This window comes from Penicillium macrosclerotiorum (genome assembly GCF_028827735.1).
Source record: "Penicillium macrosclerotiorum strain IBT 26536 chromosome Unknown utg000006l_segment0_segment0, whole genome shotgun sequence".
NCBI classification, from domain to species: Eukaryota; Fungi; Ascomycota; class Eurotiomycetes; order Eurotiales; family Aspergillaceae; genus Penicillium; species Penicillium macrosclerotiorum.
The window spans coordinates 3,449,539-3,475,502 of record NW_026643085.1 but is presented as its reverse complement, the minus strand read 5'-3'; the positions used below and the strand labels follow the sequence as shown (position 1 = coordinate 3,475,502).

At 50.4% G+C, this 25,964-nt stretch overlaps 10 protein-coding genes across 10 annotated transcripts; 3 read left to right on the top strand and 7 right to left on the bottom strand.

The window, feature by feature from the left end:
- Positions 1-654: 654 nt before the first annotated feature.
- On the bottom strand, positions 655-2,709 carry N7462_006528 (mannosyltransferase putative-domain-containing protein; the record flags this gene model as incomplete). Its single annotated transcript, XM_057078246.1, has 1 exon — positions 655-2,709. One exon carries the CDS (start codon positions 2,707-2,709, stop codon positions 655-657), a length of 2,055 nt encoding a protein of 684 aa, XP_056933826.1.
- Positions 2,710-3,619: 910 nt separating this feature from the next.
- On the bottom strand, positions 3,620-4,284 carry N7462_006527 (glyoxalase family protein; the record flags this gene model as incomplete). The annotated part of the gene is made up of 3 exons (XM_057078245.1): positions 3,620-3,667; positions 3,730-3,789; positions 3,862-4,284. 3 exons carry the CDS (start codon positions 4,282-4,284, stop codon positions 3,620-3,622), a joined length of 531 nt encoding a protein of 176 aa, XP_056933825.1.
- Positions 4,285-5,168: 884 nt separating this feature from the next.
- N7462_006526 (uncharacterized protein) lies at positions 5,169-5,403 on the bottom strand (the record flags this gene model as incomplete). The annotated part of the gene is made up of 2 exons (XM_057078244.1): positions 5,169-5,296; positions 5,331-5,403. 2 exons carry the CDS (start codon positions 5,401-5,403, stop codon positions 5,169-5,171), a joined length of 201 nt encoding a protein of 66 aa, XP_056933824.1.
- Positions 5,404-9,356: 3,953 nt separating this feature from the next.
- N7462_006525 (VIT1/CCC1 transporter family protein) lies at positions 9,357-10,352 on the bottom strand (the record flags this gene model as incomplete). Its single annotated transcript, XM_057078243.1, has 2 exons — positions 9,357-9,891; positions 9,997-10,352. 2 exons carry the CDS (start codon positions 10,350-10,352, stop codon positions 9,357-9,359), a joined length of 891 nt encoding a protein of 296 aa, XP_056933823.1.
- A 1,154-nt stretch (positions 10,353-11,506) lies between these two features.
- N7462_006524 (uncharacterized protein) lies at positions 11,507-13,338 on the top strand (the record flags this gene model as incomplete). Its single annotated transcript, XM_057078242.1, has 7 exons — positions 11,507-11,611; positions 11,694-12,107; positions 12,176-12,352; positions 12,413-12,451; positions 12,521-12,729; positions 12,793-12,942; positions 13,023-13,338. The coding sequence occupies 7 exons, from the start codon at positions 11,507-11,509 to the stop codon at positions 13,336-13,338; spliced, it is 1,410 nt and encodes a 469-aa protein (XP_056933822.1).
- A 1,062-nt stretch (positions 13,339-14,400) lies between these two features.
- On the bottom strand, positions 14,401-14,838 carry N7462_006523 (uncharacterized protein; the record flags this gene model as incomplete). The annotated part of the gene is made up of 2 exons (XM_057078241.1): positions 14,401-14,506; positions 14,612-14,838. 2 exons carry the CDS (start codon positions 14,836-14,838, stop codon positions 14,401-14,403), a joined length of 333 nt encoding a protein of 110 aa, XP_056933821.1.
- A 970-nt stretch (positions 14,839-15,808) lies between these two features.
- On the top strand, positions 15,809-16,328 carry N7462_006522 (uncharacterized protein; the record flags this gene model as incomplete). The annotated part of the gene is made up of 2 exons (XM_057078240.1): positions 15,809-15,905; positions 16,147-16,328. The coding sequence occupies 2 exons, from the start codon at positions 15,809-15,811 to the stop codon at positions 16,326-16,328; spliced, it is 279 nt and encodes a 92-aa protein (XP_056933820.1).
- Positions 16,329-17,331: 1,003 nt separating this feature from the next.
- On the bottom strand, positions 17,332-19,345 carry N7462_006521 (carbohydrate-binding module family 48 protein; the record flags this gene model as incomplete). Its single annotated transcript, XM_057078239.1, has 3 exons — positions 17,332-18,588; positions 18,982-19,090; positions 19,323-19,345. The coding sequence occupies 3 exons, from the start codon at positions 19,343-19,345 to the stop codon at positions 17,332-17,334; spliced, it is 1,389 nt and encodes a 462-aa protein (XP_056933819.1).
- A 2,875-nt stretch (positions 19,346-22,220) lies between these two features.
- N7462_006520 (cyclic nucleotide-binding domain-containing protein) lies at positions 22,221-23,474 on the top strand (the record flags this gene model as incomplete). The annotated part of the gene is made up of 1 exon (XM_057078238.1): positions 22,221-23,474. One exon carries the CDS (start codon positions 22,221-22,223, stop codon positions 23,472-23,474), a length of 1,254 nt encoding a protein of 417 aa, XP_056933818.1.
- A 738-nt stretch (positions 23,475-24,212) lies between these two features.
- On the bottom strand, positions 24,213-25,439 carry N7462_006519 (uncharacterized protein; the record flags this gene model as incomplete). Its single annotated transcript, XM_057078237.1, has 3 exons — positions 24,213-24,502; positions 24,686-25,303; positions 25,418-25,439. The coding sequence occupies 3 exons, from the start codon at positions 25,437-25,439 to the stop codon at positions 24,213-24,215; spliced, it is 930 nt and encodes a 309-aa protein (XP_056933817.1).
- Positions 25,440-25,964: the final 525 nt, after the last annotated feature.

Genomic DNA, 25,964 nt, shown 5'->3' with positions numbered 1-25,964 from the left:
ACCAGGAAAATCAACTTTTCTTGTGCGAATACGTTCTTTAGATTTCTTTCTCTGTGATAATCCAATACATACGACCACAGGGTGTGGAGAACAGGGCTTCCCGTCCGCTCAGCCGTACTTAAGCCACACGCCGGTCAGTTAGTAGTATGGTGGGTGACCACATGCGAATCCTGACTGTTGTATGTTTTTGTGTCTTTTTTTGTCATTCTTGGCAGTATCGTAGAGTAGGGAAAGGGATGGGTGAGAATGGCGGCCTTAGATCTACTTCGACGGTGTTGCCTTTTTTTATCCCTCAGGTGTTGATATAAGCTTAGCATGTCTAGCATATTCCGGACGGAAATCCTGATCGACATCAATAAAGTAGGAAAGTCGTGGGATTAAGAGTTTGCGGTTCGATGGTGGTATCAGTCCTTGGCGTATTCAACTTCGAGATTCTTCTGCTTTTTTTCTCCTCGTCGTTTTAATAGTCTTCTTGGATACAATTTGTTGCCACCATGGATCTGGAATTAATGCAACTCGGAATTGAATATGTAGGAGAAGAGAATATGTACAATCGAGGGTCTCATAATATTCCGGATGGTGCCAAAAGATTTACACCCATCCAAGTGGTCCTTTTAGATGCCTTCATCTTTGGATTCATCTTTTGATTTTTCTTTATTCTTCTTTGTTTTGTTCCTTCGCCTGTTCCTCGGTTTCTTCCTTGGATTCGTCTTTGGATTCGTCTTTGGATTCGTCTTTGGATTCGTCTTTGGATTCGTCTTTGGATTCGTCTTTGGATTCGTCTTTGGATTCGTCTTTGGATTCGTCTTTGGATTCGTCTTTGGATTCGTCTTTGGATTCGTCTTTGGATTCGTCTTTGGATTCGTCTTTGGATTCGTCTTTGGATTCGTCTTTGGATTCGTCTTTGGATTCGTCTTTGGATTCGTCTTTGGATTCGTCTTTGGATTCGTCTTTGGATTCGTCTTTGGATTCGTCTTTGGATTCGTCTTTGGATTCGTCTTTGGATTCGTCTTTGGATTCGTCTTTGGATTCGTCTTTGGATTCGTCTTTGGATTCGTCTTTGGATTCGTCTTTGGGTTCGCCCTTGGATTCTTCTTCATCATCTCCGTCTTCATCATCTTGGTCTTCGTCATCCGTGGCTGGGGATGGAGCATCGAGAATGACGGTGCCATTTAATTGTGGCACGGTGGTATCGGGATTGTCGATTGTATTGTTCCAAAAACTCTGGACGTCTTTGCAAAGTCCAGTCTTGTGTTGCCACGAGAAAAAGGCATGCTCCAGAGTACATGTCACTGTCTTGAGCTCCTCCCAATAAATCTTTTCAATATCGTAGCCAAATCGACTGGTTACAATGGGCGGATTTAGCCATGCTCGACCAGACGTGCCATCTCCACGATCTAGTGTATTGAGAAGACCAGTCCCAGCATTGAATTTCGGGCTCGAGGCATGCACAAAAAATACCCGTGGCGCTTGTGCAACAGATGAATTTTTGACTCGCCATAGACCCTGACTGGTCAGATTGTAGTCCTCGAAAGGGTCAGCTTGTACCATCGCGGCGAACGTGAACCCGCCAGATTTTGAAATGTATTCGACACTCGCAATAGGCTCACTGACGGCATAGAAGCTCGTGTTGAGGGCTCCAGCAGCCTGCAGAAATGTGTCTTTGTCACCCTGGCCATGTGCTCCTTGTCCCTGCAGTGGCCAGTAGTAATCCGGCCCATAGTAGTTATAGTAGACAGACAAGGCGATGGTCAAGGCATGCTTTGGCTTCGAGACGAGTAAAATACCCGCCTCTGTGGATGCTCGGTGTGTCATGGGAGGCTCGACTTGGCCACTGACGTTGTAATATAGCCAAGATGCCGTGTTAGCCCAGAAGTCTGGCCAGGTCACAAGTCCCGTTGATGTGAAGGGTTCAGATTCCAAAAGGGTTTCGGGGTCGTGAAGAGGAATGCAGTCAGAGTCTAACCAAACAAAGGTTTCGAACGACGACAACAGCATCGCAAATGGTTTGATCTGATATTTTTTGATCTCGAGAAACTCCTCATCCTCCGGGAAATGGACATTTTCCATCATTTCCGCAAGTACCATACATTTTGCGTCGAGCTTGGGCAGCACTACCTCGCATATGTACGGTTCATATTCCGACCAATCAATGAGAAAGACCTCGACGGGCAACGTGCAGCCAGTTCGGCGCATGGTGCGTAGAGAAGAGATAAAGGTGGGCATGTAATCCCCACCGGCCGAGGATACAATGCCTCTGGTGCCTGGGTTATAGGGCAGAGAGCAATTCTCTTTGATCCCAGCAACAAACCCATTATGGGATTTCGTTAACGGCTCTCGGATGTCGTCGGCATGAGAAATGTAATCCGGTCTTTCCATCTCATTCACGGCATCAAATCCAATCCCATATACATCTCTAGAGTGAGTCACGCTAGAGCATTGTGGCGCATTGTCGTTGAGTTCATTGAAAAAATATCGTAAAAAGCTTAGTCGCTGATCATTCAGAGGCGTTACAGAATGAATGTCGGGTACTGTTGAATCCAATACGGATTCCAGCTTGGAGGTTTTCGAGCTTGACATGCCCGTTAGACTGGTGCCTAGATGATTTGGCCATCCGCGCCAAAACAAATATGCGTTGGCGAGTAAAATCACGACCAAGACGAGCACCCCCCTTCGCCGGAGCATGCGAGAGCCCACGAGACGCTCCATAACGTCGTTTGACAGAAGACTTCCATGCGATCCCTGATTTTAAAATGAAAGGGACATTCTTTCCCTTGTCCGTAGGCGCTTCAGTGGGGTTAGGGGCCATTTGGTGCGAACCTATGCCTTTTTAGGAAGACCGCGTAAGTCATGTTCAAGACTCCAATCAACTTCCACTCCAGAGGCATTGTGGCACTACCGGCTTTTGAAAACGCGTAATTCTTGTTATGGCCTTCGATCGAATTTAGAGTCCTGCAATATCGAATTGCTAAATTAAAAATTACGCTCAAGGGATCTAAGACCATAATCCGATTCGATTTCCACAGCCGCAGCCCAATCCTCCCTGGACCCACCAGCCACGAGCGCCTCGCCAATCATCCCGCGCTCCAAATTAGCCTTGGGCCCCTGAACCCCTGGCCCCAATTTTTCAGAGAGCATTCGAGATTATAAGGGAACCGGATATGGAAGATTTCAATGAAGACCTTTTGACTGTTTTGATGAAGGGATCGATGCCCCTAGGAGGATTGACTTCAAAAAAGATGACGGTTCAAAAATTAAGGCTCGCCCAGTACCCAGATCAGAGCATGGGGCTGTAACGCCGAACGGCTTGGTCCTTCCCGCCTACGCGGCTCTCGCACTTTTTGCGGCCTATCAGCATGCTGCGGACCCTTCAAATGCTTCTACTGTGGCATATTTTCAGCATAAAGCTTGGACTGTGTTCATCCGAGGCGTAAATGACGTGGTTCATTTGCAATTATCAGAGCAACGATCAACAATATATCATTGACTGCATTAAATCCCACGAATCCTCAATGACTCACCAAGACAAAAAAGGAATTAGACTCATCTTCCCAGTGCCAACGTGAACATCAAAACCAGCAGAGCAGGTTTCAAACTCCTCACGCCGGAGCCGATCCCTCTAGAGCCTTTTGTGCCAGACTACCTCGATGAAAGAGGTCTTCATATGCTATCCAGCACATAGTTAGCTAAAGTGTCCTCAAGGAGAATATTTTTCGAACAGTCACATACCTTCTGCAGGCGGCGCAGCCGGCTCTCCCACGGGAACACTAGGATATTGGATAGCAGTCTCTGGGATAGAAATCTTGCTTCAAGTAAGAGCAGCAGATCCTAGATCATATGTTCAAGTTTCTTTTGACCTACATGATAAGCCTGAAGATCTGCGTAAACCAAAGCGGCTATTCTCTTGATGTGATGCAACTGACTTTTCAAGTCCTTTGCTTTTTCCGAATCCCAGAATGGCGGAATGCGATACTTGGATAAAAACTGACGCCAGCTATACCATCCTACCGACGTTGATAGAAGGGTGTAATTGTTCTTGGACAACCACGTGATCAATTCCATATGGGTGTATGCCAGGAATACACCTCGGTTGTCACAATGGGGCTCCTGTCTGGCAGCATTCATTAATCTCCCATCCGACTCGGCTCGAAGCAAGTATTCATTCAAGAGCCTGCGGAAGCTCTTCCTGTCAAGTCGGTTTTGCTGCAGATTTTGTTCAATTCTCAAGACAGTATCCCCCATCTTTTTCAGAAGATCCACCGCTGTATGCTTCTCTTGAGACATGTTGTATAAATTTGCGTTCTGTGCTCGGAGATGGTGCGGAAGTTGGAGCGCTTGTCAGAATAGCGGTGCTTGTGTTAATTGTACAGAGCAGCGGCGGGGAGCTCTCTTCCCGTCTCTGAAATTTAAGTCTTACCGTCACACCAGAAGTTCGAGAAAGTAAGAGCAGGTGATCCTAAATCAGAGTTTGGCAACCCAAGAATCGAAGACAATTGGCCAATAGCACTTTGTATCGCCAGAACTGCAGTAAATACGTTGAGCTTGAACTTCATGAAATGACCATGACAGTGATAATGTTTAACGCGGTGATTGAATTCCAGAGCTTGAATATTGTTATATTAACCAGGAAAAAGTCTCTTGATAGGTTCATATATAGAGAACTTGAGGTACAAGGAAGAGGCGCCTCAAGGTCGGTCTATTTAAGCGAAGACCATACAAGCAGATTTCCAAAAATGCCCGAAAAAAAAAAGAGAAAAAAAAAAGAAAAGGAGCTAGAAATGAGCTTAAGAGAGCATGTGACCTCACTGTTGCCTAAATTCTAATTCATCATAAGAGCTCATGTGGATCTTGCTCCAGTTACCGTTCCCAGCAACACGCGTACCTTGGAAACGGCTTCGATCGGATTAGTTTCCGGGGTGTCTAGACCAGCCACTGAATCACCACGGATGAAAAATGATTGTTTTTCTAAATTATTATCTTACCATATCTCCATTTCAAGATGCATATGCTCTTCACTCCACGACTTTCTGTCCGAGAGATGAATTGTCGGGACACCGTGACTGTGAAGCTAACCGCAATCGTACCGGCTCAAAAAAGAGGTCCAGGCAAGTCCCCGATGAAACACGCAAGTCTGCTTTATTAACCACGGCTTAAGCTTATGGCTGGCATCAATCGGCTTTCCCGTCGCCTCGGTATGGCATCCCGGTCATCTCCCCCAGAACAATTTTCCAACTGGCTAGTAGGGAACATTGTGTGCCATGGCAATCATGTTCAACATCTGTGCGATAGCGCAGAACTGGAATCAGATAATCGTGGCCGAAAAGACTTACAGAGTAGCCTCTCAGCGATGGTGAGATCCATTTGTCTTGCACCACTCAGCCAGTCATTGATAAACTCAGGCATGTTGGCCTTAAAGCAGTCTCATTGATCCTAGCCTCCATTGCATACATAATATATCTTCTTACGATGGCCTTCCACTGGAGCCCTCAGAAGGGATTTATCGGGCCGGTAGTATGCTGGTTCTCCTCAGCAACAATTATCTTTACCCTCGCCGGAATTATGGCTCACCAGCACCGAACAGCTCCAAAATTGCAACAATTGCAGTATACCGAAAATTTCTACGCTGGAATCATAGCTGCTGGCCTTTACCTCTATCCTATGGTACCGGGTGCAGTGAGCCTGACTGCAAGGCGGTCAGAGTCTTTTAGTATAGGCAGTATTTTGACGCTAGACTTTACTATAATTGATTTTCCAAGGCAGACTGCAAGCCTTTTTCCTCGTACGATTAAGCTCAAATTTTAGGATATTTTAAGTTAGAGTATCTACTATCTCGCGTTTTAATTTGAGCTGCTACGGTCACGTTTTACTATCGTACGATCCAACCCTAATTTCCTAGGGTTTAGCGGAGATTTTTTGATAGGGTACGACCGGGAGGACCTATATCCTTAGTTAGCTCTATAGTTAGATCTCCTCCTCTATCCTCTCGACCTATATATAGCGCTATCTTATACGAATAGTTTATATAAAGACTTTATTAACCTTTCTTTTATTTTTTAAAGTACTAGAAATTAGAGTTTATTTTTAATTAACCTATATTAATGTCATATGATATTGCAACATGAGGCTATTCCCAACTCCATGCCTCAGGCGTCAGTTCGACACCTTATCGGTCAGGCTTCGTCATAACAGCCCCACTTCTCCCCAACATAGATGCATGACCTACAAGGCCTAAGGGTTCGGTGCCCTTCCAGTAGGGATTCGTGAACCCCTCTTCCCTGTAGCCTTTGCTTACCTCTGTTACTTGTAGGCCACGTCAGACCGCATGTTGTAATGTGATCCATTGCCTTTGCCTTGGTCATCTGGGAAGGTGTTGAAGTCTGTACATAAATTGAGGATTATGGAGAGATCCATGATAGCAAGAAACAGTGTTTTGCTTTCCTTACTTGACGTTTATCTTCCTACCTAGTCGACAGGCTTTCTACCCTGTATAAGTAGTTATTCCCTAACACAAGTCTTGTTTACCTTTTCATCTAAACAGCTTCCGGCTTAGGAACCGTGATTGCCTTCTCGTCTCTTTCCTATTGAGGAAAACCCCTCTTCTTCTTCTATATATATCCTGACTTCGGAGCTTCCTCCTTCCGTTCCAGAGGATAGATAGGCTGCTAGAGCACGTGATTGCTAGGCCTAATTCCTCCAACAATATCTAATACCTTTCTAGGCTTTAGGTATAATATAACCGGTAGATCTCCCCTACTTAGACTAAGAAAGTTACTACGGAGACAGTAAGTAGAGTTAAACAATCCTAAGTAGCTATATACGATAGAAAAGGCGAATAGAAAAAGCTAGCGCCTATAGGTTAGTAGTAGTCTAGCAATAGATTTTAAGCGCTCCTAAATACTTAGTTAATAGTTTAGTTATTACTCGGTTTTTTCTTAGCTATTATAAGAATATAGAACCGAAACTAGCGTGTTAATATAATCGTGTAAGTTGATTCTCAGACTTATTCTAGGACCTAATATAAAATAGATTTTTAGATTACTTAAACGGCGACAGACAAAGTAGAAAAACGCGGATATACGTAACATATAATATATAAGAAGAGTTGTGAACTAGGATAGACCTAGTTAGAAAAAATATAGAACGAGTAGTTGAAAAATCGAGGCGAGCACGTAAGGTCAGGAAACGTAGCAAGCACAGTGTTAGGTGGTTATTTTTGGATTAGTAATAATACAAATATTACATCTTTCATCCGTTTGAATTTTACTATTCGAAACCGAAACGTGATCTAAAGTACGAGAGTAACCGTATCAGGATATATAGTATCATATGATTAGGTTTGAAAGAGCCTCCCTATCTTTCCGACATGGAAGGCGAACCTCGGCGGCACTGTACTGAACCATCACAATTTGAGCCATACGAATGGTCCTTGTTTAACAGAGTCAATATATTAGGATCATTGCCAAGTTGTAGCATAGACTTTTTGTCCAAATCTCTTGGTAGCTCCTTCGGCTACATTCAGCGTACCCTCTCTAGTAGAATATTGCAAAGATTTGAGATGCAGCCCCTTATTGCTAGGTGCGCCCGAGAATAAGCCCTTGCTGAGGTTGAAATCTTCATGGTAAAGCACTCTCGCTGGAAAATGATTGTGATCTATTCCACCTTCCCTTGTGACGGCTGGTGAGCAAGTTCAGTTGATTTTTGTGTGTTTCATATCAAGAGAGAGATCATCCATGACGACTTTTCTCTTCGCCATGAAGAAGCGGATGAGGTCCAGCTGATACAGTAAGAAGTCAAGACGGTGGCTTAAAATAAAATGCAAAATTATTTGAACAGTATTTGATTCGGCTGAAATCTGAATTTGATCGGAGTCTGTAAGCACGCCACATTATTTCTGTCGAAAGGCAGACGAAATCAGTTCTTCGAATGATCCTCCTAGTACAATAAACCAAGATGCATGTACATCACGATTCTCAAACTGATCAGGAATCAATCCGTTCTCCCGATCGACAACATAAGAGCTATTTTCGACGTTCCTACTGTGCTACTGGTTTGTTGTGAAAGTCAGCACTATGAACATCCTTTTAGACCTGACAAAACCCGCGATTTTGAACCCTGCGACTTTTGAATTCCTCGCAAAACCCACAGGGGTCAAAGATACATGTATCTAATGTTATCACTACAAAGTTTACCTCTTTGGATATGGCAGTATCTTATTTTACAGTATATTTCCAATCCGGTCCTGGAGCGTGCCAACCGGTAGAAATTCCACAGTATGTGTATTGCCCTCCAAGCGGTGGTTACACTCACAGAAGCAGCTGGCTGTTTGGAGACAGCATGCCGCAGGGTTCTCGGATTCTCCATATCTCAGAGCTCGAAGGCATCCGAGTATATGGCTACTATCCGGAAGTTGCCGGGAAGTATCACTCTCTGGCTTGGTTGGAGTTTTCCAACTTGGCTAGCGAGGTGCCTAGAATTTATAGACCGCTGGCCTTGTTTTGGACATCATGCTTCGAACCTCTTGATGATGAAAGAAGAAAATCACAGCCCTGTGGACCGAGCTTCTGATTCTGTTGCGTCAAATTAGGGGCTTTGCCGGTACTCAAAGTTGAACTGTTGAATCTCTGGGAACTATTCTGACATGTATGTATCTCATTCATGTCAAGCTATCAAAATATTATTCATCTAGACAAAACCTTAGCCCTCTAGAGTCTCTAGTTGATGATAGAGAGCATGGTTCGTTCTTATCCTTCTTCTCTATATTTTCTCTAACTTCTAAGTAGTGTTCCTTTATGCTATCTGTAACAATTACTAGTATATATATCAAAACCTCCCCTGGAATTTTGAACAGTCATATTATCTTTAAATTAACTAAAAAGAGTAATTCAATTATCAAGTAAACTAGGCTTATTTATAGAACCCTTTCTCAATAGTATTCGTATGTTGAAGTGTATGTACAAGTAATTGACAGTGTGAAACTGTTTCCCAGAAGCTTCAATCATCACTTAATGTGGATATTGGAGGAAGAGAAGTTCTGTGAATGTTTCGGGACGACATGTGGCGGGGCAAAGGATAGCAAAAGGCTACCGCCCGTATCTGAGTGGAAGAAGATCATCGAATTAGATTTGAAAGAGCAAATGAGAGTATCTATCTGAAGCCCTGTGGTTGCTTTTGCCTACAAGCTGCCTCCCCGCCATAATCGTGAAGAGCACGAAAAAGAAAAAAAACAACGCCCGTACACCGGTTTCGCCCATCGAGAATGCCATGTCGTAAACGCCAATTAAACAGCAAAGAATAGGGGGAATAGAGAAAATAAAAACAAAGTTAGAAGCAATTGATCGAAACGAGACTCGCACCCCTTAATTGTGATCAGGGTGATCCCCTCCATGTGCTAGCAGCTGGAATCCCTTGACGAGACCCATCGCCGACCCTGCTGCGATACCGCCGACGAGGACCATTTGAATACCTCCGATTAAGCCCTTTCGAATATTTCGGCGACCGGCCCAGCCGGTGACGAAGCAGGTTTTGCCGTATCCAAAGATGAACAGAGCGATGACCATGGTTGCAATTGACCAGCGCAGCGCGATGAACGCTTCGTGAGGGCCTACGAAGAAGTAGGGGAGTAGCGGAACGAAACCGCCGATGAAGTAGCCAAACGCAATGGTCAGAGCACAGATGACCGCTCGCGACTCGGAAGGTTCGGGGAGGGTGTGGTGGAAATTCATGAGAAACGAGGGGAGATTGGGCGAGACAGACAAGTGGTTGGTCAGTTGCGCTACTAGGTCTGCCGGCAGCTCGTATGGCTCAAAGATATCGGAAATCGTGGTGGAGACCGAGGCGGGGTCAGTCATAGTTTGGTTTTGGGTCTCCTTCAAGGTTGCTTTGTAGGATTCTCTGTGACCGGGATGTTAGATTAGATGCTTGAATGGCCTCATTCCGTGTCTACCCCTCTTCTCCTCATGCATCCCGCGGTGGGGAAATCGGGTGGAAGCTTCTTACTCTTCACTCTTGGCCCCGAGATAACCACCCAGCCCCATTGAGATAGCACCGGCAATCAGCTCGGCCATGCCACCAAAGACGACAACTTTGGTATCGCCCAAAGCTGACAATCCCGCGGTAAGCGCAAACGGCACAGTCATGCCGTCCGATAGACCGATGATTGCGTCGGAGACAGTGCGACCATCAATCCAGCGAGAAGTCTTCTTGTCGCTTCCCTCGGGCGTACCCGAGGAGCTGCCGGCCTCGACATCTGCTCGCAGGTGCATGTGCATTTCCTTCTCATCGTCGGTGGCGGAGCTGCGGTCTGATACAGGGGAGTAGCTCGACATGAGGCCTCTTAATGATGAGATCGACATGATGGCCAGCAAACAAAATGTATTGTTGAATGGAGGTTTCGTTCGAATGGAAGCTAAAGAGGGAGAAAGAGAAGAAAAAAAAGTTCGAGAAGCGATTTGTTTAAGTCGACCACGAGCTGCCATGTGCGTAGAAGCGTTACAATGCTGGTGCGGAGTAATCGGTGTGTTCGGCGCCCCGTGCCGGTGCATCCCAGTGACTTCCAGTGCATCCCAGCCTATTGAGGCACAACGTGCTTGGCGTCTGCCAGTGCAACAACTGCAACGCCAGGCACGTGCAGCTCTGATTCGTGGAGGATCAGCTGGCATGTGGAGAATAAGTGGATCCAGTGGAGATGTGGTGCTGCTTAATTCCAAGAAGGCGGCCAATCATCACTGCGCTATTACAATCACTAGGGAGGCACTTGACCTAATTGGGTAGAAGCGAGCTACAGAGTGGGACCGGTGCTTGTTTAGATCGCGTGTCGATTCTGCTGCAACTGATTCGAGTGCGGAAAACATAGCCTCGACATCGGCCCAAAGCAGGTACACGCGATCCCATTGATCAGCAGGATAATTAAACAGAACTTCGTATACAGACGACCAAGTCACCAGAGAATGAGTACAATCATTTCCAACCACCGACGATCCTCCATACTCTCTACAGTCGAGACATGCGGGGATTCTAGGGAGATCACCCTACATACTGCTGGGCATACCCCTCTTCCACCCCCCATCTTTCTTATCACCTCCCCACCTCCTTGCAGGGATCGGAATCCATCCCATCAGGATGAGTGGATCTCATTGTGTCCACTGCTATAGTGGTCGGAAGCCTCCAATGCCGACAGCACCCGGTAGCGTCGGACATCTCCCTCGTGGTGGTTTTAGCTTCGGTCGTTCGTTCCCGGTCCAGTGATGAAGACCGCCTTTTCAATCTCCGTCGCAATCGAATCGGCCGATGCCGATGGAGGAACAAGGCACGAGGCACACAACTAGCCCAAGCAGGGAATCATAAACGCCGGCCCAGTGGCAGGGAGGGTGGAGAGCCTTCTCCACACTATAAAAATGCCCATTCCCATATTCCAAGGCTCCTTGCCCCGATCACGCAGTCGAGAGCACGGAAGTGGCAGCGCATACCGATCTCAGATCCCCAGGGCAAGACACGCGCAGCAACAACCATGAAGTCAGCCTGGACGATCGCCGCCCTGTCGGGTCTGGTCGCGGCCGCATCGGCCCGCCCAACAGCCCGCAGCGCGAGTACTTGGAGCCACCTGCGCCAGAACGTAAGTGTCACCCCGGCAATCCAAGGTAGAAGAGGGAATGAAGAGAACTCGTTCGACGGCTCATGCAGTCTCGTCGCACTAGATCAAGCATGTCATTTATCTCACTCTGGAGAACCACTCTTTCGACAACATCGCTGGCTACTGGGACTTTCATCCGGACATTGACAACTTGCGCAACATCAACTACTGCAATGAATACACCAATGCCAACTGGACGGTCTGGGACGAGCCTTTGGAGATCTGCGCGGGACCATTCGAAACGGAGGTCCCGCTCCTGGACCCGGATCACAACTTCGCCGGCGTCACCTACGAGATTTTCCGCAAGTGGAACGTCACCAAGGATGATGTGCCCAACATGGGAGGTTTCGTCGAGCGCCAATCGGAGAAGTACGAGGCCACTCCGGGTGACGCAGCGTTTGTGATCAAGGCCTACGATCAGAAGAAGACGGCCTTGTTGGCTGAATTGGCCAAGAACTTTGCTTTCTTTGATTCCTACGTGAGTTGTAGTAGTACCTCCAGTGTAATGAGACACCACTCGATGTTAATGGAAGGGGTCAATTTTAGTTTGCGGAGCACCCTGGTCCCACCAACGTCAATCGCCAATTCGCGACCTCGGGTTCATCGTGCGGTTTCGTCGATAACACCGACCAGTCGGCCGGGTTCTGGAATAATGTGACGGGCACTACATGCGCCACATCCATCTTTGAATCGCTGAGCAAGAAGAACATTTCCTGGAAGAACGTGAGATGCTCCTCCCTCGGCACTTAACTTCTCATGCAACGGCTCACAGTGTCAATCCAGTACTACGAGACAGACATCGTCGATGCATTCATGTATAAGGTGAGTCATCCGCTTGAATTGAAATGCAAATCTATGTCGCCCAGGGACATTTGCGCTGACCCCAAGCAGTGGACTCAAGACAACGCCATGGACCACCTCGCCCACGCCGACCAATTCTACCGCGACCTGGAAGAGGGTACGCTGCCCAGCTTCTCATACATCAACCCTGAGTGCTGCACCATCGACTCAATGCACCCAACTAGTCCCATGGCATCGGGTGAGCAAATGGTCAAGCACCTGTACGATGCGTTGCGCCGGTCTAAATACTGGGACAGCGCGTAAGTGGTACCTCTCTAGAGCCAAATCCCTTACACAGCCTATTAACCACCTTAACAAATCAGTCTCCTGATCATCAACTTCGACGAGCACGGCGGCTTTGCCGACCACGTTCCCCCGCCCATGAACGTGCCCCAGCCCGAAGACGGCATCACCTTCAGCGGCACGTCCGAGGGCCACAACGTCACCTACGATTTCACCCGTCTCGGCGTCCGGTACGTGCATCTTCTCTGCCCCTCTCCCTGCCTCTTAAGGGAGGAAAAAAAAAAGCCTAACAATTTCCCTCCCCCAATAGCGTCCCCGCCTTCCTCATCTCCCCCTTCATTCCCGCCAACACCCTCATCCACGACCAGGGCACTTCGTACGCTAGCAACTCTGCGTACACGCACAGCTCGTTCCTGCACTTCCTGCAGGAGCTCTGGGACCTCGAGGGCCTGAACAACCGCGTGCAGTGGGCGAAGACCTTCGAAGAGATATTCAGCACCTCGCGACGCACGGATACTCCGGTCACGCTGGCGACACCCACCTGGGAGGGCGGCAGCGGGCAGCCAGAGCCCAGCTCGTTTTACCTGCTGAACCAGGATTATAGTTACTATGCTGCGCTGGATTAGATGTCCCAGGTTTCACTGCGGCCAGAGAAGGGGCTGGTTCTGGACGCGGTATCGAGTGTACATATACGTTCTGATATGAAAAGGGCCTCTCAAGGGGAACTCTCTTTTCATTCTTTCTTGTGAAGGACCGGAGTGATGAGAGCGGGAATAGACGAACTACGCTGAGGCTTGTTCGTATTTACTTGTGTGGAGAGGAATAAGGCATTCCTAGAATTAGAGCAGTGCCTATGAGCCTACGGAAATCTAGGAACAATGCGTTGATATAACGCTAATCGAAGAAGTAAATTGCGCAGATCTCGTATTTGCGGAGTACTTATTCTCCGTGTACTTATTTTCCATATAATTGACTAGTAATCACGATAGCCAGATCAGGAACAAAAATCGATAGCAAGAATGGGAGTAGAAAAAAATTGTAAGCAATGTGGGGGCAAGGCTGGCGCGGGGAGAGTCCAGGCCCGCTAGCGCCGCAGAATGCCTGGGTATAAGAAGAGAAACGAGAGGGAAGGCGGCGTATATCGTACATCGTGGCGCATTGACCAGATTGGAAAAGATATCAGGGCAAGTAGAGGGAGTAAGAATGGATATGGAGCGCAGCGCAAAGAGAAGCCAGGGTAAAAGATATATAAAAATGGATAGGAGAATGAGAACAGAAAATGGACAGAAGAACCTATGTTCAGGATGAATAGGGGGGCCCGAAATATATGGTGCAATCGAATCAAATAGGAACAGGTGAAGGGGAAAATAAATGGAATATAGAAGGCCTATCCGGGTGGACAGGACACTGGAAATTGGCATCAACCCTAAGCCAAATGCCGTGGCTGTTCTGTGAATGGAGTGGTTAGATCATGGAAATCCATCACACTATGCCACGCGTACAGAAGAAATAAGACGCGGAGAAAGCTTTGCTTTTGGCAGGGAGACAATTTTGTCATCCTGGCAGGAGAGACGACATTTTACTTCGAGTGCCTGGGTTAAAGGGCGTTAGAGGCAACGTTGGTTGAGATGTAAAGAGACCATGGAAAGGGATTGAAAGCGAATAAATGTTGGGGTTCGTAGATCAACTTACGGCTTGCGCTTCTCGACGCCCTGCTGTTCCTCGCCGCTCATATCCCACAGACGACTCTTGTAAGCGGGGAAAGAGGTGTGGTTCCACATATTGACGAGGACGCTGTGAAGAAAAAGCAATGATATCTTGTCAGCCTGACACACAATTCTCAGGCCTCGCGGTGGATCACTAGGGAGGGGAGGAGGGGGAGAGGAAATCTAAGCTCACCTCTGCGTTCGGTCTTTGTACTGCTCATCCTTCATCTCCTTAACCTGAACCTTCATACCGTCCTTGGTAAAGACCATGTGCTTGCGCTCCATCTTCTCGCGGGTGTTCTTGCTGACATCCTGGACGATCCTGTAGACGACGAATCCGACGACGGCGAGGACTGCGACAAAAAGGAGGAGCAGGATCAGGGGGAGAATGTTGCTGCCTTTGCCCTTGGATCTGGCCATGATGAACAGAGTTTGGGAGGACGAATAAAAGGGGGGAGGGTGAGGTTTGGGAATTGGAGACGAGAAAAAGTCGAAGTAGATGAGAGGGATTGTAAAATGTGGCTGTCTGACGAGGGGAGGAAGTGTGGCGTTGAAACGAAGGTGGAGTAGAGTCGGGACCGTTTCCTTTAATAGCGGGTGGTGTGGAGTGTCGGCGTCGTGTGCAGCGTAAGGTAACAGGTCCGAGGATGCAGGGTGCAGGGTGCAGGGCTTAGAGAGGGTTTGGCGCGGTTGCCTGAAAGGCGGAAAGAAAGGAGGGTCGAAACGATGCAAAGTCCGGTCGAGGTAGGAAATCGGGCACAGCTGAACCCTGTGGGAGCCAGAAGGAGGGCCAAAAAAAGTCCAGCTGAGCAGGTACATATCAGTCGCTATCATAACAACCTGCCGCTGCCCCTGTGACGTTGCGTGTTGATTCGTTCGAGGCAAACGGGGTTGAGCATGTGATTTGTGCTGTACATTATTAGTCAGGCAGAGGTTGAAGCCCGTTTCTTATGTACATACACCAGCCACGTCCCAAAGGGGCTAGTTTTCCCGCAGATCACCAGGAAGTACAAGTGTGAGTACAGTACTACCAAAAGTTATCGCGGTACAGGGTTAAACCGGGTTCATGAGAGTATATAGAAAAGAAAATAATACCTGACTATCCATATCTACCCTCCTAGCTTTTCTCTACCTCTGCCTATATATTCAGACCAGATCCGATTCTAGTTCTCGCAGCGACCAGGCAGATCGGGGGATCGCGATCTCATCTGCGTCATCATGATAGAATCCCAAACTCAACCTGTTTCCAGTAAGACTTCGCTTGATCTGAGGCGGAAAAGGCAAGCGCAGAAAAAAAGGAAGATAGACAGCAATAAGAAAAGCCAAAAAAAGAAGATTCATTCTCCCTGTCGACAATCCTTGTCGCCCCCTTTACCCCAGTCCATCCACCATGTGCGACATCCCCTTCTTCCCCATCTTTCCTATCTGTTTTCAGTGCGGCACCGATCAGAATCCATGCCATTGTAAAGTCGTCGGTCCGACTCTCGGTATGTATCCTCATCATGCTACCGGCGAAAAGCAAAAGAGAAACGGGGACAAAAGAGATCATCTAACTCGTCGGTCCAGGCTTCTGTTGCACCATCGTTGCAGCGGTATGTATAGCATCCCTCCACCCCCTCCACCCCCCAGACCATTACGATTAAGACGAGCCATATATGAAAAAGAAAAACCACTCTCAATCTGTCCAGGCTGAGTATCTCAAGCTAATTTTGTTCGGTCCTCCTACAGGTCGTTCTCTGGCCAACCTCGATCTTCTGTGGGTGTGGATTAACGCAGACCGGTCGCGAGTACGCACTGATATACCCCCCTTTCCCCCCCCCCTGCCACCAAGATCCAACCTAACGCGTAATAGCATGTTGGGATATCCTGTGAAATTAAACGGGCAGGTCAGCAACGCGATACCATTCTGACGACTGTAAGTGGAGGAATTGGTCAAAGGTCAGGCGTTAGGAGATCATCCGAGTTTCTCATTTTCACTATATTTTGGTTGGCTTCTGGCCGAAGGGCGCCGAGGAATACGATCATACCCCTCATCTTAACTTACAAGCTACGATCTATGAATGTCACACAAAGTTGTTGAGCAAGCATTACCTCCCTACACTCGATATTTTGAGGATTTTAGGGCCAATGCCGCTCGCCGCGGCTTCAATACATAGCGCACCCTCGCTTGGCTAGCGAATAGAACGGATCAAAGCAGAGCGTTAATATCATCGCTTCCGGATTGCAACTTCGACTCATGTAGTAAAAGCAGCTCTTATTGCAATGGGGGCCAAATGCATCTCGGGTACTCGGGGCTGCGTGAGCCCGTAGCAAATTCTACGTGTGAAAGCTTTTATCATAAGACGCGGTGGATGCGATGCAGCCCGGTAAAGAGGTGACCGTGCTGATCGACACCCAGAACCGATCCGTCAATAGAAAAATGTCGAATATAGATACCAGGCGGTTTATTAATTGAAAAGCGATACCGAACAGAGTCCCATTAAACTCGGTAGGTACTATTAGGGTTGACGGCAGGTAGTAAACAATAAAGGGCTCTGGCTTGCTGGAATACAATGCGACAATACGGTGCAAATGAGGTATCCAGATCATAACAAAAAAAACGAACAGGTAAAGAGAAGGAAAGATACAAGACGAATTCCGGGACAGGGTCCATCCACTAGAGGGGAGCGGAGTAGATCTGAAAGAAAACCACAACAGAGAGGACGGAGAGAACTAAAAACAGGTCGATAACTGCCAAACGAAAATAAAAGAAGAAAGACGCGAAGAAAACACCAGAATAGTGATGCTGGCTTTTGTTCACGCCGGGTCTAAAATGGTCAGCCAGGCAGCCAACCCCCGTATCAAGAATGATTTCCGCCCGGAAGATTTGTGATGTCTGGGACAGCAAGATCCACAGCAGGAAAAGGATCAGATCTATTTAAGCTTCTCCTTGAGCTTGCTGAAGAACCCGCTCAGACGCTTCTTCTTTTTCTCTTCTTTGACATGGGCATCACCAGCACCGGTGGTGTTGGCGGACTGCTGGGCTGGCTCGACTGGCTTAGCAGTGGATACCTCAGGGGTTGGTTCAGTGCTGATGCCGCTGGTCACAGTCGGTCCAGTGGGCTGCGAGGTGGGTGCGGCAGAAGTGGGCGCGGCATGGCCCGGGGGAGGAGTTGAGGTGGGGGAGACATCGGTGGAGTCGACGGCAGGGACCGTCAATCCGGGGGCGACGGCCTGGGTGGCGGCGGTGGTAGTCGGGGCCGGAGTGCCGGCCGAGTCATCCACATTGACCTTCTTTTGTAATTCATTCTCCATCTCCTTCTTTTCCTCCACAGCCTCTGTGTTAGCCGCTGCCTCGGGGGCCGAATCGGCCTCAGCAATCGATTCCTTTACAATCTGCGGAACATCCTTGGCAGGCTCAGTGCCATTGGGCTGCTTGATATCCTTCTCCAGCGGCACCTTGGCCGCAAGGTCCGCGGTGGTTGAAGTGGGTGCGGCGGACTGAATAGTGTAGCCGGGATCAGCCAGAGCAGCTTGCTGGGCGGGGCCGCCAGCGTGGGTGGGTTCTTGATCGACCTGAGCTGCACGCTGTGCGGGGCCACCCATGGGGAGGCTGGATTCGGGGATGAGATTCTTGGTGACAGGGGGCACCGTAAATGCACTGGAGCCCGCAGTATCACTCTGGGTGCCAGCGCTGCCTAGCGGCACGCTGTCACCCTTTTCATATGACTCCTTGTCCAGTTTCACAGTCGACTCGATGGTGTTGCCATGGATCGAACTCGGGTCCGGGACTTTCTCACCAGGGTTCAACTTGATCGGGTTGCCGTAGCCTCCTGAAGCCGGGATGGGATTCACAGAGAGCGTAGGTTCAGACTCCTGTCCTGGGGTATCCGGGAAGGTGCCGGGCAGGTTCCCATTCGGATGCTCCTTGGGAACGTTGGCCGCCAGGGCGGCGGTGGTAGAATCCGGGGTCACACCGGACATGGTTTTCGCTATCGTAGGATTGTCGGCGTTGGGGATACTGGTGGTGGTCGCGTCGGTGGCAGTGGAGGAGGGGAGGGCTTGGGTCGAAGTTTCCTCGGTGTTTTGGGGTTGGATGTCTTCGGGCAACAGCACGTTGTTGATGTTGTTATGTCCGTCACTTTCCTGGCGCACGCGGCTGTCGGTGGTCCAAATACCGTCCACCACAAACTTTAGTAAGGTTTCAAGTCAGTAAAGGGGAGGTCGTATATGAAATGGCGGCGTGGTGGTTTTATAGTTTGGGGGGAATGAAGAGAAAGAGGGGGGAAGTCAAGTGACGTCAGCGGAATAGGGAAGCGTCATGGAAAGTCGGGGTTGCCTGGACCGCAGGGACGGGGCTGGCAACCTCACCGCATCCGCGTTTCTGGTCCTTTTTTTTTATCTATGGACTCGACTTCAATGCGCCCCCTCTAAACGTGACAGGGGGAAAGGGGGGATATCGTAAGCAGCGAATGAGCGCCGCAATCCAGACAATCCAGGCCGTGCAAGCCATTTGTGAGGCGCTTTCGGGACGGGATCAAAAGGGAATCAGAAGCATGCCTTGTATTGGACCTTTTCGCCCACGGGCAAAGGCACTTCCTTTGCGAAGCCGTCTCCCACCCGATCCAATTTCACCGTCTTCCCCCAATCATCAAACGTGCCGGTGACGAACACCTCGGTCGCGGGCGAGAGCCTGCCACAAGGAACCGACCAGTCAGCGCTCCAATCCCTCCAATTCGCCAATCCAGCCATCCTGGCACCTGGACTCGAGCTCAGCCCCCAAGGAGGGTGGGGTTTCTTTTCCCGTCTCCTGTCCCCTTCCTAATCTGAAAGATCTGACAGACTCGAAGGTTGGAGATATCGGGCGCTAAAAGCTCACGAGCCCAGTCCTTTTCAGCGCAGCTTGGTGGGAAGGAGCGACTCACCATTGGAAAAGATATGACCCCATTGTGGACGATGGCAACAGTCCGATCGCCTCACGTCAGAGGAAAAATAAGGGAGAGAATGAAAGGCTGAACAGCGGAGGGGAAGGGAGGAAGAGAAGACAAGGTTGGGTCCCTTTCCAAGATCAACTCGGGTGGGGAGCGTGACACAGACCAGGCCGAAAACCAGGCTCTTCGACCCCTACGCCTACGAACCTACTGCAACCTTCTTGACCTTCCTGGACCACTCAATCCAGTCTTTGATTTTTTAATCTTAAGCTCTTTTGATAGGCGACTGTTCTGAACTCGCCACAGAGCTATGAACGGACAGGCCAAAGTACAGAGAGCTGATGGACCTGAGTCCCTCCATTTTGCTAGCGGTCGGGCCCAATCGACGGTCAGGCTCCCGTGAAGGTTCAGGCCTTGAATTCGTCTTCGAATCCGGCTTACTTGAGCGCTAGTTTGCACAATTGGGTGTTCTCATCCTATCATTCTATCGTCAAATGATCAATTTATTGAGGATTCCCCATTCTTCTACACCGCTCTCGAGAGTAGTCTGGACCCCGCCCCCAGCCGCTCCGGTAGGGCGGGCGAGTCTCGACCATGATGTCTCCAATCCTTCATCAGACTGTCCGAATACGATGGCGACAATCTGTGGCATACGAGAAACCCAGAGTCCGTTGTCATGCGAAAGGTCGCCAGATCCATGAGAGGATTGCAGTTTGTCCGACCCTTTTGTCCTTCTCTTTCCCCGCCCCCTTGATGCCTGCATGGATCGACAGCTGTTCCGTGCGAGGGATGGACGAACTCCCAAGCGAGACGGCTTAGCAGGGCAGATGGTCGCGCCGCCCCCTCCCGATCGACACTACCCGAGTCATCCGTTGGCGGGGATGATAAGACCGCCGACTGTAGGCCGCACAAATCGTCTGTACTCAGCGTGGTCGAGATATGCTCCCATGTAAAGCATCCGACGGAGGATGTTGTGTATATACCACGAGGGGCTGTGGTATCGAATCAATCATTCTTCACGACCAACTCAACCACCCCCGAATTTCAATAGTGCACGCCATAGCTCCGTCCATAGTTCACTAGGCGCGTTGCTACGAGTTAGCTCTGAGTCGCTCATTATTCATAAATAGCCCCCCAATACGGAAATCAACTCTCGTCGGCTCCAGTTGGCTATGCGGGGATCCACCGGGGATGGACCTCGTCCGAAAACGGCGCGTCGGGCGAGGATGCATGACTTCAACACTGGTCGCACCCACGTCTTTTCCCCTCCCGTAGAGACTTGTCGTTTGGATCCGGTTGGATACTGTGCCTCCAGTCATCCTTTCTTCTCTGCAGACTCCAGCGCGTCTACCGGGCTTGGTCTGAAGACCCCCATAACGCCTTCTATTTTCTCTCTTGTCGACCTGTGTAGTTTTTTTGCCACTCTGCTGTCCCACTCCAGTGGCGCCCAATAGGTGCAATGATCATCTACTGTCACGCAGGCGTTCCACTCCATAGGGTTTCTCCTGGTATGTTGGTTTTCTAGAACACCCCAAGAAACAAGGCGTGCCGAAGCTTTTTTTTTTTTTTTGCCTTTCTCTTTCTTCTTTCGCGTTCGGTCGCATGTTGAATGCCTCGTGTGCGTGGGACAGAGGTCCGGGGCTTACATCGGTTGCTCGAGTCTCCTCGAGACTCCTTGATACCAAGCGAGGCGCTATAGATTGTCCATGTAGGGAGACTACTCCAAAGGATACCACATAGAATCGCACGATCCTGGCGATCTGACAATATCAGTCCGGCGGTGGAGAGTCGCCACGGCAATATCGGTGACGTCGATCTCGCGGGCTTGGGTTCCAGATGATCGACGGAAATGAAGCTCAGACCATCCGGGCTGTTACCCCTCCTTTTTGGCATGAGAGCCTTTTGCCTCTTCCCCTGCACCCGTGAGCTGGACTGATTCTTGTGGAGAGCTCAGAACGTCCTGGACTGTGTGTACGCCGTAGTGCAGACTTTCACACCCTCGCTTGCTGCCTGTCCACAACCTTAATCGGTCTCCTCGGATTCTCCTTTCTTCTTCTCCCCAACTGTCATTCAGCTTGTTTCTCCGCCTCTCCCCGTTGGTTCCAGGTGAGTCTCTTTTTTTCTTTGGAGCTTCGTCGGTTTCTGCAGTTCCTAGTCCCGAGTTCCTGCATATTCCCCGGCTCTCTGAGTCTTGAGTCTTCTGTCTCTGCCCCTCCTCCTCCTCCTCCTCCTCCTCCTCCTTCTTCCCCTGTCTTCCCTTCCGGGGTGAATGGTGAATCGAGACGAGTCCTATGCAAGACAAGCTCTTAACTACGGTCCTCTCACGACGGCCAAAGAAAGACGGGAAGAATGTGACGGAGGGGAAGGACCGCAGTTGGCGGGGGACCACCACATCTTCCAATTAGACTCCCGCGCCCTTCCCACCCCACTTTATGGCCAGCTTGCTGCTGGGCCGAGACTTGCCCCTCCGTGCTTCTCTTGGGCTTCTTCTCCCTTCCGAACACCTTCGCCCTTTTGACCCTTGGGACTCTGCAGCAGCTGGGACATTCGGAAACTTGGGAACTTAGGCAACTTTGGGGATCCACGGAACCTGTGGCTCAGCACCTTCCATTTTCCTTCCCCCTTCGTCCTTTCCTGCTATTCTTCCAACCTTCCATTCTTCGCTTCCCCTTCCCTTCCGCCCCTCCATTTCAACCCCATCGTTGATATCGTCTGGCTTTTGTGCTTCATTCCTGACCGTCGTCTCTCTCTCTCCCGGAGAACAGCCTCGAGTCCGCTTTCTCCCGTTGGTGACCGATCTGCTCTGCGCTCGTACGAACCCTCCCACCGTCCATCTCCACCCTCATCGTGGCCGGAGTGGTGGCCTCTCCGGCCCTTAGGACAGACCCCATCATGGCGGAAAGCTCCAACACCTTCCCGGGGACCAATCCCTTCATCAACACCAGCATTAAAACCGACAAACTCCCCAACATCCAAAAAATTTCCGAAGAGGAGGAATTTGAGGTGACGTCACCAACCGATGTGACCTTCAAACGGGCCAACGCTGGCGGCTCGCCAGGCAACGCGTTATTTGGCGGCAGTGCATTCGGGGAAGGAGCCTCACAAGGCAATGCAGCTGGGGCCGGGGCCTCGGGCTCGTTGTTTGGTCGGAGTCCCTTCGCGTCGGGCGAGGGCGAGGGCGAGGAAGACCAACCAAGCCCGCTCCCCACCGGCTCGGTTCAGCAGGGCTTCCCCAACAACTACGCACTGGGTCGTCGAACCTCTGTGTCGGCAGAATCATTGAACCCCACGTCCGCCGGCGCGGACAGCTGGACCCCGCCATGCCACCCAAAGACCGACGAGCAGCTGGCTCGCTTGAAGACCGCGGTCAGCGGAAATTTCCTGTTCTCGCACCTGGATGACGACCAATTCAAGACCGTGCTGGATGCGCTGGTCGAGAAGCCCATTCCGGCCAAGGATATCAAGGTCATCTCTCAGGGTGACGCCGGGGACTACTTCTACATCGTTGAGAAGGGCCACTTCGACATCTATATCCACTCCTCCGGCTCGGTACAGCCAGGTCCGGATGGTCTGGGCAATAAGGTCGCCACCACCGGACCAGGTGGCTCCTTTGGTGAGCTGGCGTTGATGTATAACGCCCCTCGCGCCGCGACGGTTATCTCGACTGAGGCAAAGAGCACCCTCTGGGCGCTCGACCGCATCACCTTCCGCCGGATCCTGATGGACTCGGCCTTCCAGCGCCGCCGCATGTACGAGGCTTTCCTGGAGGAAGTTCCCCTGCTTTCCTCGCTCAAGCCATACGAGCGCTCCAAGATCGCCGATGCTCTGGACACGATCAAATACCCCGCTGGCGCGACCATCATCACAGAGGGCGACCCCGGTGACGCATTCTACCTGCTGGAGTCGGGTGAAGCTGAAGCCCTGAAAAATGGCGTTTCTGTGAAGAATTATCAGCGCGGCGATTACTTTGGAGAGCTGGCGCTGCTGGATGACAAGCCCCGTGCGGCGAGTATTGTCACCAAAACCGATGTCAAAGTGGCACGGCTGGGCCGAGACGGATTTAAGAGACTGCTTGGGCCGGTGGAGGAGATCATGCGTCGGACAGAGTACCAGGTGGATTCGACCAAGTCTCCTGTTTCGTCATGAAAATGATACGGCAACAATGACATTGGGTCTGGAATTTTTGGAATCTTGCACCAAAGCACCAGAAGAAGAAATACTCAAGAAACGAGGATTGATTCGAGTATGATACGAACCAGGCCATTCCTGTCTGTTCTCGTCCATGTTCACATCCAACCATGGATTATGAAGAGGACGATTTCGCCCTCCATAATTCAGTCCTCCGCATTGCATCACGCCCATCTGTCTCCATTTCCTCCCTTGGCCTTTATTTATTATTCAATTACTTACTGCTCACACACACACACTCTCTCTCTCTCTCTCTCTCTCTCCCTTCCTTGCTCCCGCTCTCCCCTCCAACTTCCTCCCAACCCAACCAGACACGCTCGTTATGACTCCCAATTCCAATTCTACTTCCTGTATCTACCAATAACTGTTGTTTCTTTTATCCTCTACGACGCGGTCCTCTGACACAGGTACCTACTATCGTCACTTTGTCACCACTATCTTGCTGAGTCGCTTTTTGGAATCCGTGTTTACAAGATGGCCCCTGCTATTTTTCGCCAGGTGCCGCGCAAATTGAACTAGATTCTCATTTTATTATATTCATTTGATCACGTATCACCTTCCGAAGCTCCTTACCATGCTATGTTTATATAGACGCGCATTGTATACGCTATGCAAAACCGTCCCCTCGGCCGAGTCCTTGCGGCCAGATAGGTAGGTAGATATATTGAAAGAATCCCTATCCCTTCCCCTCCCCTTTCATCGCGCAACCACCAAATCACTCCGTAACACCCACTTCTCCCCGCCCGTCACCTCCCGCCCTTCATGGAGCATACACGCATCCCCATGCCGATGCAAGAGCGCCATCCCCACCTCCGGCGCCACCGCCAATGCCGCCGGCCGCGGCTCCGCGCGCGTCGCCTCCGGATAGAATACCGTCTCGCCGCCCGCACACGTCGTCAAATATACGAGCAGCGTCCAGGTCGTGCGCGCGGGGGCAGCGCGCGTCGCACCCGCGGGGAGGAATGTCAATGCATTGGACTCGTCATCTGTGTAAAGAGAAACACAAAGAAAAAAAGTTAAGGAATGTGCGTGTGAGCGAGGGGGAGGGCCGGGGAGGCTTTGCGACTGCAACTGCAACTGAAACTGAGGCTGGGGTTGGGGGTTGAGGTTTGAGGTTACGGTTGGACTCTAGCGCAGGGCTAGGCGCGCCCCCCAAAACTGAAACTTACAATGCTGCCCGAAGAACTGCCCCTCCGTGTACCGGTAAATGCGGATGTTCGGGTTCAGGCCGAGCGGGATGCCGCCCCAAAGCGCGCGCGTCTGAGCGAGGCGATTGTGAACGTGGGCGTCGCCGTCGCCGGTCTCGGTCTCGGGCTTGGGCTCGTGCTCGTGCTCGTACTCGTCGTCGTGGTCTCCGTCAAAGCGTTCCGTTACGAGCTCGCGCAGCGCGGTTGTGCTCCATAGTGTCTCTGCGAAGCGTGCATCGTCGACTTGGAAGCGGTCGTTGACGCGCACGGCCTCGTCTTTCTTGGGGCGGCCCGGGGTCGTGGTGAGTGGGAGGGAGGAGAGGAAGGCGGCATAGGTCTTGCAGAGGGATGCGGGGAGGAAGTTGCGGATTAGGTAGATTTGGTGCGGGACGAGGGGGGTCAGGGTGAGATCGGAGGAGGGGAGGAGGGGGGCGCAGAGGGGGCCAGTTGGGGGTGGTCGGGGGTTGTTTGGTGCTGGTGCTGGTGCTAGTGCTGGTGCTGGTACCGGTTCGCTTGGGGTCTTTGGGTTTGGGCTTTGGCTTGGGCATGGCGGTGGTGTCGGTGGTGTCGGTGGTGTCGGTGGTGCTGGCGGTGCTGGTGCTGGTGCAAGTTGCTGGTTGGAGGGACGTGGTGGAGGGTGGATTGGGGGGGGGGGTGTTGTTTAAGGGAGGGGAAGCTGGTGCCGGCGTTGGGCGCTGGCCTTCTCCAATTCACGGGCGTCGCTCTCCGCTCCCATAACCGGTCTAATACTTGTGTACTTGGACAAGGTTGGTTGGCGGTATTTATTCAAAATTAACGATATAGAGAGAGGAGAATAGTAGGGAATCTAGAATAGAATGCATTATATGGTGGACATTGGGTCCAGCCTTTGACCCTGTTGTGTGAGAGAGAGTGAGAGAGTAGTAGTACATCGCACGTCCCGAGTTCTGCAGCGGAGGCAAGCCACCGACTATCATAAGAGGGGTTGGCTCCACTTGCATGTCAGACAACCTCGATCAGGGAGAACATCAATGGATGTAGATAGTCTGGGCAATTCTCATGGGCCGCATCTCTGATTAAAATAGAAATGGGGGCTTTTCTTTTGGGGGCCAAGGAGGGAACTCTGCCACGAACTATAGCAGAGTCTGGGGAAAGAAGTAGATCTTGAAATCGGTGAGGAACCAGGCACCCAACGAGTGGATCGACTCGGAAGTTCGAGCGGGGCGGGAAGAGAAAATTTGACCCGGAGGATCGTCTATGCCAGGGGGGGGGAGGAAGAAAA